General features: G+C 41.6%; 1 protein-coding gene across 1 annotated transcript in view; it reads right to left on the bottom strand.

The window, feature by feature from the left end:
• CPS1 (carbamoyl-phosphate synthase 1, mitochondrial) overlaps positions 1–18,360 on the bottom strand; it is a 92,280-nt gene that overhangs the window by 760 nt on the left and 73,160 nt on the right. The window contains exons 29-37 of the mRNA XM_009996927.1: positions 16,645–16,722; positions 15,528–15,635; positions 14,220–14,309; positions 12,175–12,345; positions 9,497–9,571; positions 6,435–6,533; positions 2,497–2,556; positions 1,444–1,556; positions 786–915 (exon numbers count right to left, since the gene is read on the bottom strand). Of these exons, the coding sequence (XP_009995229.1) occupies positions 786–915; positions 1,444–1,556; positions 2,497–2,556; positions 6,435–6,533; positions 9,497–9,571; positions 12,175–12,345; positions 14,220–14,309; positions 15,528–15,635; positions 16,645–16,722 (924 nt within the window). The remainder of the gene's footprint in view (positions 1–785; positions 916–1,443; positions 1,557–2,496; positions 2,557–6,434; positions 6,534–9,496; positions 9,572–12,174; positions 12,346–14,219; positions 14,310–15,527; positions 15,636–16,644; positions 16,723–18,360) is intronic.

Below are 18,360 nucleotides of genomic sequence, written 5' to 3'. Positions count from 1 at the left end.
CTGCTGACCCTGTTTGGCATTATCCTGCCTATGAACTTACAGCTTGGCACACTCTGCTCTCCATTCACTCCAATCACGGCGGAAGACTGTGCACAGCTGGACACTAGTTCAAGTCACTGGATTCCAAGTCAACATCCTCAGAAATCAGTGGGAATTTGGCTGCTGTGCTTAATGAGAGCCAGATGAGGCCCTTTTGTGACAGTTGAAGCCACTCGCAAAGGAAGTCAAGGTACTGCTGGCAGCAGGGGTCCCACTTAGCATCACCAAATCTCTCTTCCCCACTCAGTAAGTGAAAGGGGTTTGTCAGGAGCTACAAACACATAATGACTGGCAATTGGGAACTACATCAGAACAGGCAGCAATTCCACTTGGATGGCACTTTGGAACTGGATTGCCTCAAGGATCATTTAAGAAAACTCAGCTACATCCTGCTCTAAGGTTTAAGGACTGTACTGGAAAAACACCCCATGAAAAAACTGATCCTGTGCATAATTTACATATGTTACAGGCAATCCTGGGCAAGAAGTTTACTCTGAAGTGAAAATGGTACAGCTGCTATTTCAGCTGCAGTTCAAGACTCAAGATTCTCTTATTCTTGTTTTACTTCAAGCATTGGTATTTTATACAGCAGCAAAAAGAAAATGCAGTCGAATAACTATGTTGCTATGATTTTCAGGCACATTATTACTTGTCAGAGATAATTAAGGACCAAACACACTGGAATCTAAGGTCTCAAGCGCTTGAAAGCTTTTGTAACTAAGAAGAAAGAAAAACATCGGAAGTACCTGGAAATTAGTGAGCAGAGCAATCCTGCTGTCAACAGCCATCCTCCGGATCACATAATTATCATGGACAAACTTGGTGTTGCTGTTTGGCAGGTTAATCACCAGATCTATTTTCCCATCCCTTATCAGGCTGAAGAAACAATGCACAAGACAATATCACAGTGTGTCAAGACACATGAAAATCCACAATGCATAGAACAGGCACACAGGGAAACAAGACTGAACATTTTGAATCGTGCATCTCGAGAAAGGAGGGTTGAGGGGCTAAGGCACTGAGCTGGAACTCAGGAATTGGGGCTCTACTGCTATTCAGTGATGCAAAGCAACGCTCAGCCTTCACACAGCTCAGCACAAGTCTGTTAGAGGCATGACTGACTGCCAGTAAAGGCTAAATATTCAGATCCCACGTACCCTCGCATGAAATTGTAACACGTAGCAACACATCCAAGACATATTCAATACGACTGTTCAATGAGACATTCATTAATTACACTGAAACCTTCCTGCTGTGGCAATTCCAGAATCAGGTAAAATAAAACTTTTTGATTGAATCCTGATAAAATTCCTCTCACTGATCTCAACAGAACCAGCAATTTGCCCCTTTATTTGCTGTCCCAGGATGTTAAGACAAGTTTGACAAGGTGGGCGCTGCTCTTACCTCCTGACTGGTGGGAGGCTGAGACTCTGGCTTTCCTGTGAAGGCCATGCCACAGGATTTGCTGGGATACCATTAGCATTGAGCCATTCTGAGGTTGCTTCTGTGGCATACAGCTGTTGAGGGAAAGGAATTGTTACTTCTGTGTGCTGCACAACACAAATCTTTCATTGAACTCATATGGGTCTGACCCAACATACAGCCTGGCTGTCAGATTATTTTGGAGGACCTGGTCAACATGAGTCTCCCCATACACAGAGAACAGCACAACTTGCCCAACTTTGTGATCGCTGACGGATAGTGATCATAGTCAATGAATGGTAGTAACATACACAGAAGCAGCTAAGGGGCTTAGGAAAACTCAAATCCCTCTGACTTTCAATAGGCTTAAGTTCAATCACTCTTTTTTTTTTAATTTTACTTTTAAAAAATTGTTTTTCCTTGGTTGTTGCTGCCTAGCACTATGTTCTGAAAGGCAGAACGGTAAATCCAGTAGTTGTACTAAAACCACTGGGGAAAACAGTACTTAAATGCTTCTTACTAAGCAGCTCTCTCCATCTTCTGGGGCCACACTGTTGTCTTTCAGCAGAGATAGGGATGCAAAAGATGCAGAAGACTTCCAAGAGGGATGTCAGCAGTACAAATTTCCTATTTCTGCAGCTTGTGCATATCACTGAGGGTGAAGCACTGTAAAGACCTTCTCCACATGAAAGGTTTGTCCTTCCTGCCCTCCTGTTATAGGTAGCACCCTTTTGGCATTTAAGTTTCTTGGAGAAGTCAGAGGAGTTTATAATCTGACATCTCACCTGCAGGTTGAAAGCAGAGCCAGGGGTTTTCTTGCCTTCATGACTTAGTCCTGTTTGTTCAATTAAAACATAATGAAAATTTTTAGTTGGGTGACACCTGCTGACTTTATGGATCACTCAGCTAAAAATCCCTCTTGTACTCTGAAAATGTTCTTTTTTAACTATCTTTAGCATGCTCCTTTCCTGTAGCAGGCTAAGGACATTCCAGATTTGGAAAACCCTCTAGCTTTAAATAACTGAAACCACCCACCTTGAAGCCTTCCTCATGCAGTAGCTCTGCCACGCTCAGGAATTTGGGGCGGAAGGACTTCTGAAAAATGAGATTTATTAGATACTGCATCAGAGCCAGGATTTAGAAGTAGTGCTTCTTTGGGGTAACCCAGGGCTCCTTTAGACTGTGCTACGAGGCAAATACACCTTTCTGTGCTGAAAGTGTGTTTGTTTGTGTGGGTGGACATGTCTGAATGCACATTTCCAAGAACCCTGTCTGCATCCTGGAGCCTGACTCACTCCCAGCTAAGAGGCATTTTGTTACAACACCAGGTAAGTGCTCCCATACCAAGGTCAACCACAACTATAAAAGATTTAATACTGCATATTAAATATCTGGGTATTTGGGTCCTCATATACACCAACTAGAGTTTCCTCTGCTCTTAATTAAACATCTTCACAATCATTGCTCAAACATTTGGCCTTCTCTTCTGGCAGATAACATATATGGATAGACTTGGGGCTCCCTTTGGATCCTCTGTTTGCAAAGAACCTGGGTATGTGTGAGCTCATTTCCAACCCCCATGAGCATATGGAATAGAAAACACAAAACAACTCAGGAGACTCGGACACGCTATTCCCATGAGGACGTGAATGCCCATATACTTAGGGCACCTTTAAAGGACTCTCAGCAACAGAGTGAATATTTGATCCCAGTATTACTTCCTTCAGGATGTTGAAGGCACAGCAATGCAAAGATCAGATGCAACATACGCCCTTCTGACTGCCAAGGCAGGCTAAACCTCACTTTTAACCTCAGCCTGGTCTGGTTCTTTGCAAGTAAGATTACTGCAAGCTCCCTTATCCCTGCTGGAGCTACTAAAAGCTTAACCTTTATGAGTGAGAGCACAATATTCTGAAGAGTGAATTATTTCCTATAAAGAAAAGGAGTCAACAGGTTTTTTCAAGCACTCTGGAAAGAATCTCATTCTGAACACCACGTTATTCTGTACAATAACTGGAAAATATAAATACACAATCTGACAGGGTTGGCAGCTTCCCATTCAGAGAGAATGGTTCTGCCTTCTGGTCAGGAGAGTTGGTTTTCACAACAGTATTATAAACTTCTATCAAACATGTACTGAACACTTGTGACACATAAAACAGCCTCCCCATGAAAAGAAATTACAGCTGTCAGCTTGCATCCAAGCAGCCTCAGATTTACAAGCTGGCTGAAAGGACCCATGCAAGAAACCATTAGTTACTAAAGGTGAAAAGTACAAGCAGATTTATTTAGTGAAAGATATTTATTCTAGGAGAATTGTATTCTTCTCCTTTAACAGAAAAGTTTCTTATAGCCACTTTGCTAGCATGCCTTGCTGCTTGGAAAGAAAGAGCCACATCCTCAGTTACTTCAGGACAGCCACACCAGTTCTCACTAAGATCCCACCCAAAACAAAACCAGCTCATCTCCTGTCACAATCTTGACTTCTGTACCTAAACCCACTGTGCAAAAATCCTGGTATGTAAGGAACCAAGGCAGAAGGTTACCTTGAAACAACAGACTTGGAGTGCTGGGATTTAAAAATAAAATACTGCATCAATGCTTTCTGCATCTCGTGGTCATCAGCACAGATGTAAGACAGATGCACACCATCCCAGAGATATCACTGAATAGCCCAATCAGGAAAGAAAATAAATGAGCTTTTCAACTCCTCTTGCATAAAATATAAATTATTTAATGGCAGACTCAGGGTTTCAGCAGCACAGATTTCTCAGAATTGTGAAAAGAGGTCAGATTATCAGCTTGCATCAACTGGCAGAAATTCATCTGCCTAACAAGAAAGACATACTCCATTTATCCTGGGAGAGCATCAGGGCTTTAACACTCTAGGGAACCTGGGCCTGTGCAATGTCAGAGCCCTCACAACTCATGGACCATCCACCAGGCTTATGGTCCCACTGGCTGCCCAGCCAGCCTTGTGCTGTCCTACAGACATCAAGGAGCCCACACCTGGTTGACTTCAGGATGGCTACTTTGTTAGCAATGTTTTTGTGTGGCCCTAGCAGGGTCACTGCTGGAACTGCAACCTGGAACTACATCAACAGGGAAACCCCTCTCAAGGCTGGGTTCCTGACCTGGATGTATTGGGACCTGCAGATGGCAGCCCAGCTGTTTGACTCTTGATTTGGAAAAAAACACTGAATCAAAAATTTGCAAGGAAACACAGATGTCACTCTCTACTATTTTCATCTGCATCTATTTGAAATTCATGCTCAAGACAGCCCCCTCTCACCTCAACATCATTAACAGTAATGACAGAAAGGTGCCCACTAACCTAAATGTGCTGAGCCTAGACACTCTTGAGCAGAGAAAAATTTATCACCACTTCTTATTTCTCTCTTTGCAAGACCTAAAACTCCAGTCTAAAAACTAGATCAAGCAACTAATCATGAAGCAAGGAAGCCTTTCAAAGCTGGCTACGTTTCGAGTTCACCATCCACTGCAGATGAAACATAGAACCTTCCTCAGAGACAACCACATGGGCTACTGTATGTTGCTCTCAACAAGAATCAGCCCTGAGTGCCCCAGAACAGCTCACAGAAACCATCCCAGAGTTAGAAAGCCAGAGGTTTCTGCTTGGGAGGTATCTCCATCCCCTCACCCCCTCACAGGAGGGACGCTTAAACACGAAGTGATGATGGAGAGGGGCAACAAGCACCTGTACTTCTGAGCCTGTATTACCCCTCTGCAGATACACTGACAGTTACACCAGTTTGAGGTATGTTTGTGACTAAAATGACAACATCGCTGGTCCTGTTCACAGCCCACCTCCTGCCTCCACCCTTGCATTTCTTGGTTCTGCAGTGCAGGGCTCCCCTTTCCTCCAGCTCATAAAGCTTGGGAAAACTACTCACAGTCTACACATCAGGTCTAGGTCAAGCTTTCAACCCTCCCTTCTTACAAGGCTTTATTTCCTCTTTGTTTTGAAATGAACCATCGAAAAGTAGGCAGGTGACAAACTCCAGGGTGGTGAGGGAGTAATATTGTGGTTCTCAGCATTAACTTTACACTTCTTGTTTTGGAGTTTAATTATATAAGAACTGTGCTGAGATGAAGAGAGACCTTTAAGCGATTGATCTGTTGTTTTCAAGTCTGTTTTGCATGACAATGAACTGTAAACCACTCATTAAAAAGCACAGAATCTTGTTGCTTATAAAAGGTTTGGGGGGTTGAACTTTTGGGGTTGTTTTATCTTTTTTTTTCTTCTCCTTTCTTTTTTTTCCTTTAGACCTTTGTGCAAAGAACATTTGGCTCAGTTTAATAGATACTGACACAGAACCTACATAAATGCTTTCTATGTTAAAATTACTCTTTTCTGCTTGTTTCTTCTTAGGTGCTATCAGGAAAAGAGTAGGCTGCAATTTTAAATACTGGGCTCTGCTGAAATTATACCTGTGCCATTGATAGGGAAAGCTTAGCAAGGCCAGCTTTGCAGTGTGGAAACTTTCTCATGTTTTGGAGGTGGAGGGGAAATGATTCCAACAGGTCAAGAGGCAATGTACAGATAAAGGGAGTTTACATGCCAGGGATGAAAGGTAACATCCCCAGGCCTCCCATTTAGGAGGGAGAACAAAACAAGCTCTAAGTTCCACCTAAGATTTGTTCCCCTCAGAAAGGTGGCCTCTAACTCTCTGATCCCAGGCCTCTGCTTGTAGCGGTCCAAGGAGTTTGCCCTCAGCAAACTTCTGCAGCTCCCAGTAGAAACTATCAGGAGCCAGAGGGAAAAAACTAGGTCAGTCCAGGGAACCCAGTCCAGATCCCTCCATGGTGTTTGCTCATCACTGTCTTACTGCACTACAAGATGTACTGCAAAGAAGCATATTTAAGCCATAAGGACATACAAATGAAAACAAGGCAACAGTTACAGAGTTCCCTGTGTCAGCCCTTTCTCAGCTTAGATTTTTAGCACTCACCTGGATCCCAATCAAAATTCCTTCCTTAGGAAATGTAAACCCTGTGGCAAGCATGGCCTTCTGGAACGCAGAGTACACATCCTCCCCAAAGCCTGCAACCTGGGAAAAGGCACATGGAAGGCAGCATGAGGGGAACAAGCAAAACCAACTCCACAATATGGCTTTAAAAAAGAAACGGGAATCAAAATTTTAAACAGGCTCTTTTGACTTCTTTATGCAGATTCAGATGCTTTTCCTTGGAGTCAATAGGCAGAGAGGGGGGGAAAAAATAATCAGAAAATAATTGCAGACAAATCTCATCATTTTAATGAAGCAATAACGAAGGAATAAGCAACACTTTAGTTTTAAATAGCACTCCAAGGAGCAACAACAATTGATTCTGCTGAGTTATGGGAAGGCTGTACACAGCCCCTGCTGCCGTGTTTTTGAGTGCACTGCCAATGGTTTAACATTATCTGATGCTGAAACGTCTGTGAGTGTTCTGAATGTTCTGCATCCTGTGTGTGTGCAGCCAACTGGGGTACAGCAGCACTTGTGCTGTCATGTACTTCTGGTAATTCTTGTGAAGATAAACCACAGGGTACAAAGATGCTTTTCCACCAAAAGCCCACAGATGCATGACATGAAAGTGCATTGTTAGTATGTATTTAAGAGAACAACAAAGTAATCACACTAATTCATAATAATTTGTTTTACATAAACAAAAACTTGATAAAGAAATCAATACAAATCATTCAGCAGTTCTCCAGGGTTCAAAACTGCCTGTGGAGCTCAGTTGCTTACAGACTGTCACACAGTAGTGATCTTTGGAAAGAACTAAACTGTATTCCTAACCAAAATTTGGAATTCTGATGACAAAGAGACAAATGCATGAGCTTTTGGGAAAGTTAAAAAAGAAATAAGAAAACAAAAACAACAAAACAACCCTCACTTTTTTTCTGGCCAACTGCACACTTGTTGAAAACCAGTGAGAAGCAGAAACTGTCACAGATGTTTTCCCTTTGAAATAACAAAGCTCCATGTACAGACAGACAGAAAAAAAGGGCTGATGGAGAATTCCTCTCCCATTTTCCTCTTGTGGTCCTTCTCATCACAGAGTGAGCCCTCACGTGCATGGTCTCAGTGTTACCATGGTGAGCAGAAACCACTACTTCATGTAAGAACAACAAATGATGATTTTCCAGATCTTCTCAAGTGAAAAAAAAAAACATCAACCAACAATCTCACAAGGGAAGGGATAAAAAAATGACACCTAGCACCTCAGCTTTTCTCCAAAAGCTCATCCTTGAGTGTTCAGCCTGTTCTACAGCATAACTGGCTGAGGGTTTACATATATCCTGGACCTTCTAGGGTGGTGGACAGACCCTGGCCTCATAGGCTTGGACTAGGGGTTTTGTGCTTGCTGAGTGAGGTTTATCATTATGCCACAATATTTAAAGGAACACTCCCAGTGCTGTGTCTTCTACTGTTGTGGGAACCAGAACTTCCAGCAAAATACGTCTCTGCTAGAGAGAAGTGACAAATGAAAACCCAAATCAAGCCATGTGTGTGAAACGTGTCTTTGAGGAATAACCCAGCATTTCACCCAAATCAAGCTATTATTCTTACTTCACTCTTAAGAAAGACCTTCACAACTGTCAGACTTTATGGCATTTCTGAATATGGATCTTTCCAATTCATAAAAGTTAATAATCCCTCCCTTATGACAAGGTAATCTCTAACTCTATATAAAGCTCAAAAAATAAATCTTGTCCTTAGTTACATTTTTATTCCCTTTTTTTTTTTTTTTTTGGGGGGGGGGTGTAGTCTGTGTAGTCAATTTTTACCTGAAAAGGAAGTCACAGAACTCACTTGCCTTTTTTCTGCCCATTAACTACACTGAAAGAAAATCCTCTGCAATACTGATTTCTCACACATTATAAAGAACAAAACAAAGGTAATTCTGGAAAGATCTAAGAGACCTAAGACTGTTCTTAATGTCTATCTGGGTATAGTGCTTTTTCATACTGAAATGATAAGTCTCTTCTAACAGCACAGCTCATCCAGACACACCCAAGCTCATACCAAATGAAGCAGCCCAGGCTCTGCCACCTGCCTAGCTATGGTAGAGCAGAGTTAAGCCCAGACTAACTTCCTCAGTATTTCATCACTTCCCAAGTGGGCTTTCCAGCCCAGAATAGGTCTCTTGCTACTGCAACTCTTTTCTGAAGTAACAGAATAAGCAAGTTTAAAAACAGCTTGGGTGTATCTACAGAAGTTTTGGACAGCGTGCAATAACTCATAAACAAACCTCTTTGTTCTAGGTGAGTTGTTACCTCTTCCAATGATGTGGATGGAAAACTGCACCCATTGAGGGGTGAGGTCTCCCATCACTGCTGAGCTGACTCTGGAAGAGGAACAACTGTGTGGCTTTACAGCATGTCATGTGTACACCAGAGACACATGTCAGACTCACCCCACAGCCCTGCTGCAGAAAGAGTGGACAAAGTAGCCCAGCTTCCCTCTCATCCTACTGACAGACAATACTGCACCTAGCCCATTATGTTCATTCTTTCTCACCTTCTCCACCTTGGGATGTTCCTTGATGGTTTCCACACTACAACAAAAACATCACCACATTTATTTGTTGCCTGTAAGCAACTGGCACCTTCCAAGACCAAATGCTCATGACCCGGAGCCTCAATATTGCTATTCTGGCATCTGTGGATGAGGAGCTTTGAAAGCTGTAAGCACTCGTCTGTCTAGAAGCAGGTGATTAATAAAACTTACTGACACACTGAGAACCTCTCAGGACCCGACAGCTCTCTGATAAACTCATTTCAGGCTGTCATACCAACCAGGTCCAACTCAGGGAGCTGACATGCAGGTAAAGAGGGACATCCAGTGGCTGAACAAACTGGGTTTTACAGGACAATGTGTTTTTACAGATAAGAAAGATATTTTCAATTTTCTCAAGAAGCTACAGATGCCATCATGATTCAGGCAGCAATAATATCACTTGCAAAGATTCATGAAGTTTAAAGGCGACTGGGTTTAAGAAAAAATAGCAAATCTAAAGATACCTCCCCAGTAGAGGCCATTTCACATCGGAGAACAGGATCAGCATCTCTCAGGCGGGACCAGGAAAACATTGGGGCCTGAAGAGAGAAAAAGAGGAAGATGGAGAAAGAGCATGAATATTTTATGGATTAAAATAAAATAATAAAACATTCAGCTACACTTGGAAGTAACAGAAATAGACAGGAATTAATTCAAAGAAAAGCACTGGTCAAGGCTGATAAGTAAAGAAGCACTTGACAAATCAGTTCCCCCAGTATCTTGATGACAGACTAGAACAAATAAACACATATTTCACCCATGAGTCATCCTTCTAACTCTTGCAATCCTGCTCCCATTCTGAAGGCAGATTTCTAATCTGTGCTAGCTCACTATCACTGTTTTAGGACACATTTTAGAACAGAAAGGCTGTGAAGCATCTAATTAATTATTCACGGAGAGACTTCCTGAAGCCAGTCATTACTTCTGAGACAACTGTCGTACAACAGAAATTTTTCATTCACAGGAATCAAACCATTCTACAAGAACACACTCTTTAGGTGTAAACCAGGTGAAACCTGACAAATTATTTTCCTATTTTCTCCCTCCTGCCTCCTCCAAAAACCCCCCATTTTTTGACCTTTCACATGCAAATATTAAAACTCATCATCATCACTATCTGAGGACTTAGGACACTGTGGTCTCTGAGATCTCTTGTGCAATTTGACCTTATTAAAAAAGGGAAAGAAAGAAAATCTCTGTTAAAGAGTCAATCACCAAGTGTGACAAACACAGACAAATTTTCTGCTAAGCAAGAATTTTCTCTAGGGCTTCTCTACGTCCTAAACTACTAATGGCATTTGCATAAAGACAGCATCCTTGCTGCTTAAAGAATAAACTATTTTTAAATCCAAAGACACAATTCTATTCTTGGAAGCCTCTGAGGGTAACACTACAGACAAGACAGCTGCTGTTTCATGACACCTAACAATGACCAGCTAAAATGTGACACCAGAAATTCACTCCAAAAAGTTTCTGAAAAAAATGTCATGTGTCTTCATAACTTTTAGATCAGTTTTGTTTCTTTCATAAGTAAAGAAAATATTTTTACAGTGGGCAACTCTAGAGCCTCAAGCTGAGATATGGCAAGGTGGATTATTTTTAATGCCCATTTTGTCTTGAAATTAACAAGCAAAAAAAGCATTTCACCAGCTCCCTATCTTTTGTCTGCCATGAATATGAAAATGTAGCAGCAGGGGCAGACTCTGATGCTGCAAATCAATCCTATTTAAAACTTAGTCAGTCATGCTCTACCCAGGATTTAATCTTGGTCATGCCATGATACTTGCATCACACTGCAGGCAAACATGGCAAGACCACATTTCAGTCACTAGGGCTAAAGTGGTGGGACTCCAAATCCACAAAGGAGCAGGTATGTTGAGAAAGAAGAAAGCACTTTCAGATTCCCTTTGCAGAGTATTTAAGAACTGTTGGAGAAATAAAATTCCGTTTCCATGCAAATATTCCTAGCAATAAAAACATAAGAAGACAGAAAATACTATACGTGAATAAACAGAACCAGGTTTAACTGGAATATTTTTCAAAGTTTAGCATTTCCAAAGGTATTAGCAGGTTTTTGTATTTGACAAATCCACATAGAACACAAGCAGTATAAAAGGCTTTGTAGTAAAGTCTTCAAGAATACAGTTGGGTTTTCCACTCTGTAGCCAACAATCCCAGGAGAGGCAAAAATCCTGACAGTTTAGCTAACCACAGTGCAGAAGCCTCAGGTCTAAATAACAGAAGTTTATAAAAATAAACAAGACTCACAAAAATAAGAAAGACTCAGAATAGAATTTCATATAATGCCCTATCTGTGGCATCAAAATAAAAGGTAAAGCTACTTCTAGACTGACTGGCTTCCAACAGCCTGAACTGGATTGGCCACAGTTTTGGCATGCATTTGAATAGGTCTGAACCTTTTCTTAGGATAAAGATGTTAGGTGTTTTCTGTTTTCTCAGTTTTCATTTGCTATGGAAGCTATTAAGGCTTGAAAATTCTCATTAGCCTTCATATTTTCTGCACTGCTGCTCTAGTTTTTTATGATTACAAACATCAATTGCTTGGGTTTTTTTTGCAGTAAGCATTCAAAAATATGTACAATGCACTTTGGTATCTTGGGTGCTGCATAACCTTAGTAATCATGAAAAGTAAAATCTTGGCCTCACTAAACCAAAAGATCCAAGACTTTCACCCCAATTTTAACTGGTGGTGCTTATAAAGGAGATCCCACGCATTCTAGAACCCATGTCCCAAATTCTGAAGATAAAATCTGGGGTGCACTGAAAACACAATTTGTACATGTCCACACATATATTAGATATTACAAAATAGCCTGAGTTTCAGTGTTCAATTCTGCAAGTGCGTATTTATGATGCAGTTCATAAGCAACATTTAGATCAGGTTAGAATAAATAAAGGGAGATAATAATCACTTTGTTAATAATCACTGGACAATTTTCCCGTGATTTTTTTCTCTAAAATTTCCAAACTACATGATCATAATAGAAGAGGTAAAAGCTCAATTTGGCCTTTGGCCAATGAGTAAATCGTTCTCTCTGAGCATTAAAGCACTAATTGCCTATTAACGTGCTAGGTGCTGGCTCTCTGGTGGGTTTTTTTAGTGTTCTTTTGGAAAACATACCTTAATCCCAACATACTTGGAGGGAATAATGGGATGTTCCAGTGTGGGGAGAGATGACTCATTAACCTCCTTTCCAATCATCACTTTTGTGGCCACGTCAATGAAGTCCACCCCCAGAGTCTTCGAAACAAAGGGGAAGGAGCGTGAAGCTCTCAAGTTGCACTCAATCACCTGAGGGAATTAAAAAGGAGAAATACTATGATCAGGCATCATGCAGTGAAGAAACAGGTTTATCCATATTTCTGGAAATCAGTTCTTATTCTTGGCAGAGATGCTTTTTATAGGACACAGAAATTATGTTCAATACTACAAACAGCAGTGAGGGACAGGGAGTGGCCAGCTTGAGATGCAGGGAGTCTGGTGTTCTGCAACACTGTTTCATCTCTATATTCTGAAAACTAGGACTGAGAGAAACCCAGAGTTCCCTTCAGAAAACGTGCTGTACTACAGCCTAAGTGTCCAGTTCTGGGCTCCCCACCCCAGCTCAAGAGGAACAGGGGTCTACTTGACAAGGTCTAACAGAGGCTACGAGGATGATGAAAGGACTGGAACACCTGTCTTATGAGGAAAGGCTGAGAGACCTAGAGAGGAGAAGACTGAGGAGGGATCTATTTATTGTCTATAAATACATGAGGGCTGGGCAGCAAGAAGACAGGGACAACCTCTTTTCACTTGTGCCCTGTGATAGGATGAGGGGCAAGGGACTCAAACTCGAGCACAGGAAGTTCCACCTCAACATGAGGAAGAACTTCTTTACTGTGAGGGTGACAGAGCCCTGGAACAGGCTGCCCAGAGAGGTTGTCGAGTCTCCTTCTCTGGAGACTTTCAAGACCCATCTGGATGTGTTTCTGTGTGATCTGCCCTAGTTTTTGGTCCTGCTCTGGCAGGAGGTTGGACTAGATGATCTTTGGAGGTCCCTTCCAACCCCTAACATTCTGTGATTCTATAAGTTAATGTGCAAGAAGCACAGAAACTAAAGCACAGGCTTTAGGTACAACCTTTAGAAGTCCACTTTGTTCTTTTCCCATGGTAATGGCACCTCATGAATGACTGGGCTACCCTTAACAAATTCCCTCATCTAATTGCAGAGGTCATTCAGTGACTGAAGTAAGAAACAATGAAGTTGTGAATCCTGCTGAGAAGCCCTCCACATTGATCAATAGCAAAAGAAGAATTGTGTAAAGAATAAACAGAAAGGGGACAAGAATAGGTAAGTTAAGACAGAATGGGAAAAGGGGTTATCCAAAGCAAAGGCAAGCACAGCTGAGGGAAAGCAAGGAAAGAAAAATTCCATTCCATCCCTCTGGAGTTTCTCAATAACTTTGTGTGAAACAGAAGAAAGGTGAAGAAAGGTAAATACATTTTTCTCAACTAATGGCCCAAGCAGGATGTTTCACTAATAATGCACCTCTTCTACACCACGTCAAGTTTTTTTTCCATTCACTGTTCCCTCAGTCATACTCTGCTCATATACCTCTGACCTTCTTCCATTAGCGGCAGAAAGCCAACTGTTAACCCACCAAGGGTCAGACATATCTGTAGTTCTGCTACTGATAGCTCCCAGGACCACGCTGTTTAGATAACCATCTTAATGGCTTATATTAAAGGCTTAAACACTGACATTGTCTTCCTTTCTTTCCAGTGACTTGGAAGGCTTATGGCAATGATCGAAATAGCTAAAGATGAGAGGGGGTATCAGAGATCTAAAGGCAATGATATTCAGTTCATAGGATGAGGCACAGGTCCCAGTGCTGCCAGTCATATTACAAACTGGTAATTTGGGGAAGGTCAACAACCCATAGAGAAACAAGGCTCTTGCTAACAGACAGTGCAACCAGACTCACTTCACTCTTGATGGGAAGGCAGGGGAGGATGCTGTCTCCTGCACAGACAGGGAGAGCTGCAGGACTAGGGGTGGCACAGGTGAGACACAAGTCAGGTTGGAAACCCTCAGCTGCTACTTCTAGAGTTCCCGTGACAGGAACCATGCACCTCAGTATCCAAAGCAGAGCCTGATTTCTTCCAACAGTCACAAGAGATCTTACCAGCACATCATTGCCTCGCACCAAGAACTGAACGTTGAATGGACCACAGATGGCAAAGGCATTTGCAATCTTTCTTGCAGCAGCTTTAACCTAGAAAAAGAAAGTAAAAATCCACCTATATTTTAAAATAAATAAACCCTAAAAAGTAGATATCATGTCAATAAAACACCTCACATGTGGATTGCTTTAAATGTCACATCTCTCAGCACTAGCACATTTTGTCTCTCTACCCTCATTTTGGCAATAGCATTACCTTTCAGAAGGAAACACGTTTAACTTGTCTGGTAACCTAGAGCCCAAACTGCTGTTTGAGGGCAGACATAAAAACACAGCTTTGTGTGTGTGTGTTTGTGTGTGAAAAGGTAGAGAGAGAATACAAGAAGAAAAGCCTGTCTGTACCAATTCTTGCACTGCACACTGAAGCCTTTGTAACTTTGTTAGTGAAATAATGAACAATGATGTTTTGCTATTTGAGATTATCTGCTCCATTTTACACATGTCCCAAAAGTCTTTCACAACATGCCTATGCCATCACAAATCAGTGAGAGCTGTGTTAGCAGGAATACTCTGGAACAAATTGGGGAAAACACTATGGCCTTATTTTCTAGGATTGTCAAGAAATCACGTGCCATTTTGGTGCAAGCATTAGAATAGCTTTGTTCTAGGAGACGATTATTTTCAGAAACAAGGCCTGGGACATTCTTGTGGAGTTGGAGCACAGACCATTGCATTACAGCTCTTGTTATCTTCCAAGAAAACCCTTTTCAGGATGATATCTCAGGGGACGATGCATTTCATTTACAAAATACATTTGGCAGCAAACTCTGTATCACCAGGTTTAGCCTCAAAAAGGGAAAAAGTCAAGTTTTGGAGAGGTTCAATCATCCTGATCTCCTTTCCAGAAAAGGCAGGCAGTTATAAAGCCACAGACCTGATCTAATTAGTTAAGGATTGTGGAATAAGGGGAAGTAGAAAGTGCAATTTGGCATATATATGGAATAGACACTCCTCTTGTGCCATGGTTGCTGGCCCTAAAACAACTTTTACAAAATGTAAAAAAATTCAACGTGTCTGAAAGTGTGTACACCTGCAGCTTAAATTCATGGGATCCAGTTCAGATGATCCTGTGTCTGGTACATCCAGTCATGGGGGACACAATAACATCCTACATTTGCACAGATCACACTGGCCTTTAAAAAACATTGGCAATTTAATTACTCCCAAATTCCTCTTCTAAGTTCTCCCAAGCAAAGGGGAAAGCAGATTCCAACTCTTATTTTCTCTTTGCAGTCTTTGCACAACACCTACCTTCTCCAAGGCTCCCTGGCTAATAGTCTGTGTGGGTAACATAAGGGTGGCATCTCCAGAGTGAACACCTGCATCCTCCACATGCTCTGAGATTGCATGTGAGATAACCTGCACACAGCAGAGAAACAGCAGTTGGTCACCTCACCTGCTCTCACAAACCATCCCATCTCCATGCCCTCTCCTAAGTACAGCCCAGCACAGCCTCCTGAACAGAGCTGTATCCAAGAGGATACAGACAGGAGGGATAAAGGGAATCTCCCAAAACTTTGGGGAGGAATGGGCTTGAAGCAAACTCAAGGAATGAGATTGAAGGCATCACAGTGTCTTTAAAATTGTGGTTAAGCAAACTGTGAACATGGAAAAGCCTACCATGGCCTGGAGAGCCTAAAGCTTCCTTCCTCTCTCTGACACACACTGACTCAAAAGGTAAAAGCTAATTAGGGTCTAAACCAGCTCTCTAAATACTGCTTGCCACAAATACAAAAAAGTTGTCATCCCCCAACAGAAGCAAATATGGACTAACTTTATTTGTGCATGGTTTTTCACCTTCCTGTGGTGTTTTAATCATGGAAAAATGCAAGCAGATGAAACTCAGTCCTAAGGATTTGAATTGAATGGATTGCACCAAGGCACACTGCCTTGATACCAAAAAAGCGATCTCGTCTGCTGGTTAAAAATCAAGACTGAGAGCAGAATACTTCTGCTAAATGACAGGTTTGGGATTTTACTGTGGGAACTGTCTTTGATTAGTAATGTAATGAAAAGTCGCAATAATAAAACAACCGTGGCAATCTCATAAGACATGCTGATACAATGCTGATGAAAGTGATTTGTGAAACCAGTGATTTGTGAACCCATTAAAAATTATATTCTATAGGATTCACTCCCATGGCTAAGCAATGCTTAAAAAACCCAACACTATTTAGATGTGCACAATCAAGTAGGTTGAGCTTTTCAAGCACAATGTTTTTGAACTTAAGACAAATTCATGTTTTCTTGTTTCTCTCCTCTTCTCAGCATGAATCCATGCTGTATAGTAAATCATTCAGACCACACGTTTTTGCAAAACTCCAATCCTGAAAAAATTATTATTGTTAAAAAAAAGCAAAGATCTTACTCTTCCTGCCTTGGCTACAGCATCCATTTCCACCTCACGGGCATCTTCGATAAATTTAGTGACTACCACGGGGTGATCCTGCCACCAAGAAAAGACAAAAAAGAAAGTTTTCATTTAAGCGTATGTGGGGCCTCTCAAGCACTTCACTATTCATCACTGGGAAAACTCTGGAAGCAGAATCCCACAGGACCAATCTATATCCTTATTTCCACAGACGAGTGAACTTTGCAAAGAAATAATGGGGGAAAAGTTGGTGTGATTTCCTGAGAGCCACTGATGCTTTAGTTTGTGTCCTCCATAATGTCACCAAGACAGTGAAATTTGGGAAAAACCAAAAAGAGCTTTTAGGTGAGACCACAGTAGAAAGAAGACAGTGGGACATGTGCGTGGATCTAGTGACCTATGATTTTGTCTCCTGAAGATATTTCTTACCTCCAAAATCTTCAATTCTTGTTCCTCTGTGCCACCCAGTTACCTCACTGAGCACACTGCTTCCCAGAGCAATTGATTCTTGACACAACCAATTACTTTGTACAGTGGCTGTTTGTTCTTTTTAAAAGTCAGATATTTTAGGCAAGAGATCCACTCCTTTCTCATTTTCCTGCCTCATTTCCTAAGTCTCCCAAAGGAGAAGTTGCCACTAATTTTAGCTGGCCAGAAATAACCTGTCCTTGACTCTCAATACATTCATCACTGGTATACACGGTTTTCCTTCCTCTTCTACCTGCTTATACTTCCCTAATGCTTTCTCCTTCCAGCCACCTCCTCCAACAGTGGTTAAAAATCTAATCCACATTCTTCCAGGCCAGCTTTATGTCTCAACATTTTACCTGTCCCATCCACTGTTAACTGCCTGTTATTTATTAGAGAATAAAATTGAATAAATGACAGTCTGTGCATGCTCAAAAGGCTCCTCTTGAAAAAATATAAAGCAACCCCAAAAGTTACAAGAAACAATTCCTTACATCTATCAGTGCAAGGGTAAATTCACAGGAAAGGACAATGTCACAGCCAGTGCTGTTTCATAAATTTAGAGGCCTGTGTCCTGTAACTTCGTCTTGCTGCAGTTTTTCACCAGAAGATTTTATATGTGCACACAACCTTGTTCGCTCCAATCTGTCTCAACTCGCATAGGAAGTTTGGAACATTACTGACAACATAAATGCCACGATGACACAACACCGTAACAGCAAAGTACAGGACAACACTGGTCAGGCACTTCATCTGGAGATGCTCTGTTGGATGCAGGAGGCTTTCTCAACAGAAAAAATGAAGTGTGTTACCCCCAAACACACTCATCTTCAGTTGTATGCTCACATCAAACCTTGTCAACCTTTATGGAACCACTCACAGCACATAAAGCCTTGACGAGGGTAAAAAAAAAAGCATATAAATAAACTGCCTAATTTAGAAGCACAATACAGTACTTTTGTTCCAGCTTTTTTTTCTAGCTTAACTTCAACTATATTATGGCTTTTGTAAAGAGAAAAATACTGGACAAAGAAAGAATTCTTCCCTTAGCAGTCTGACTGCAGCAGCAAAAAATTACATGTATATCCAGTGTAAGTCTCTGCAGAATCAGGGCCAGAGCACTCACAGACTCGTGGTGTGCAACCAGTCATGTTTGCAGCAAGCATCAGTGCCTTGTTTGTGTAGCAGTGCTGGACATCATAAGGATCCCATGGGAACACTCACTCTTTCCCCTAGGAATGCATC

This window comes from Chaetura pelagica, unplaced genomic scaffold (assembly GCF_000747805.2).
Source record: "Chaetura pelagica isolate M959 unplaced genomic scaffold, ChaPel_1.0 scaffold300, whole genome shotgun sequence".
NCBI classification, from domain to species: Eukaryota; Metazoa; Chordata; class Aves; order Apodiformes; family Apodidae; genus Chaetura; species Chaetura pelagica.
The sequence above is the reverse complement of the archived record's forward strand: the minus strand, read 5'-3'. Positions and strand labels throughout refer to the sequence as shown.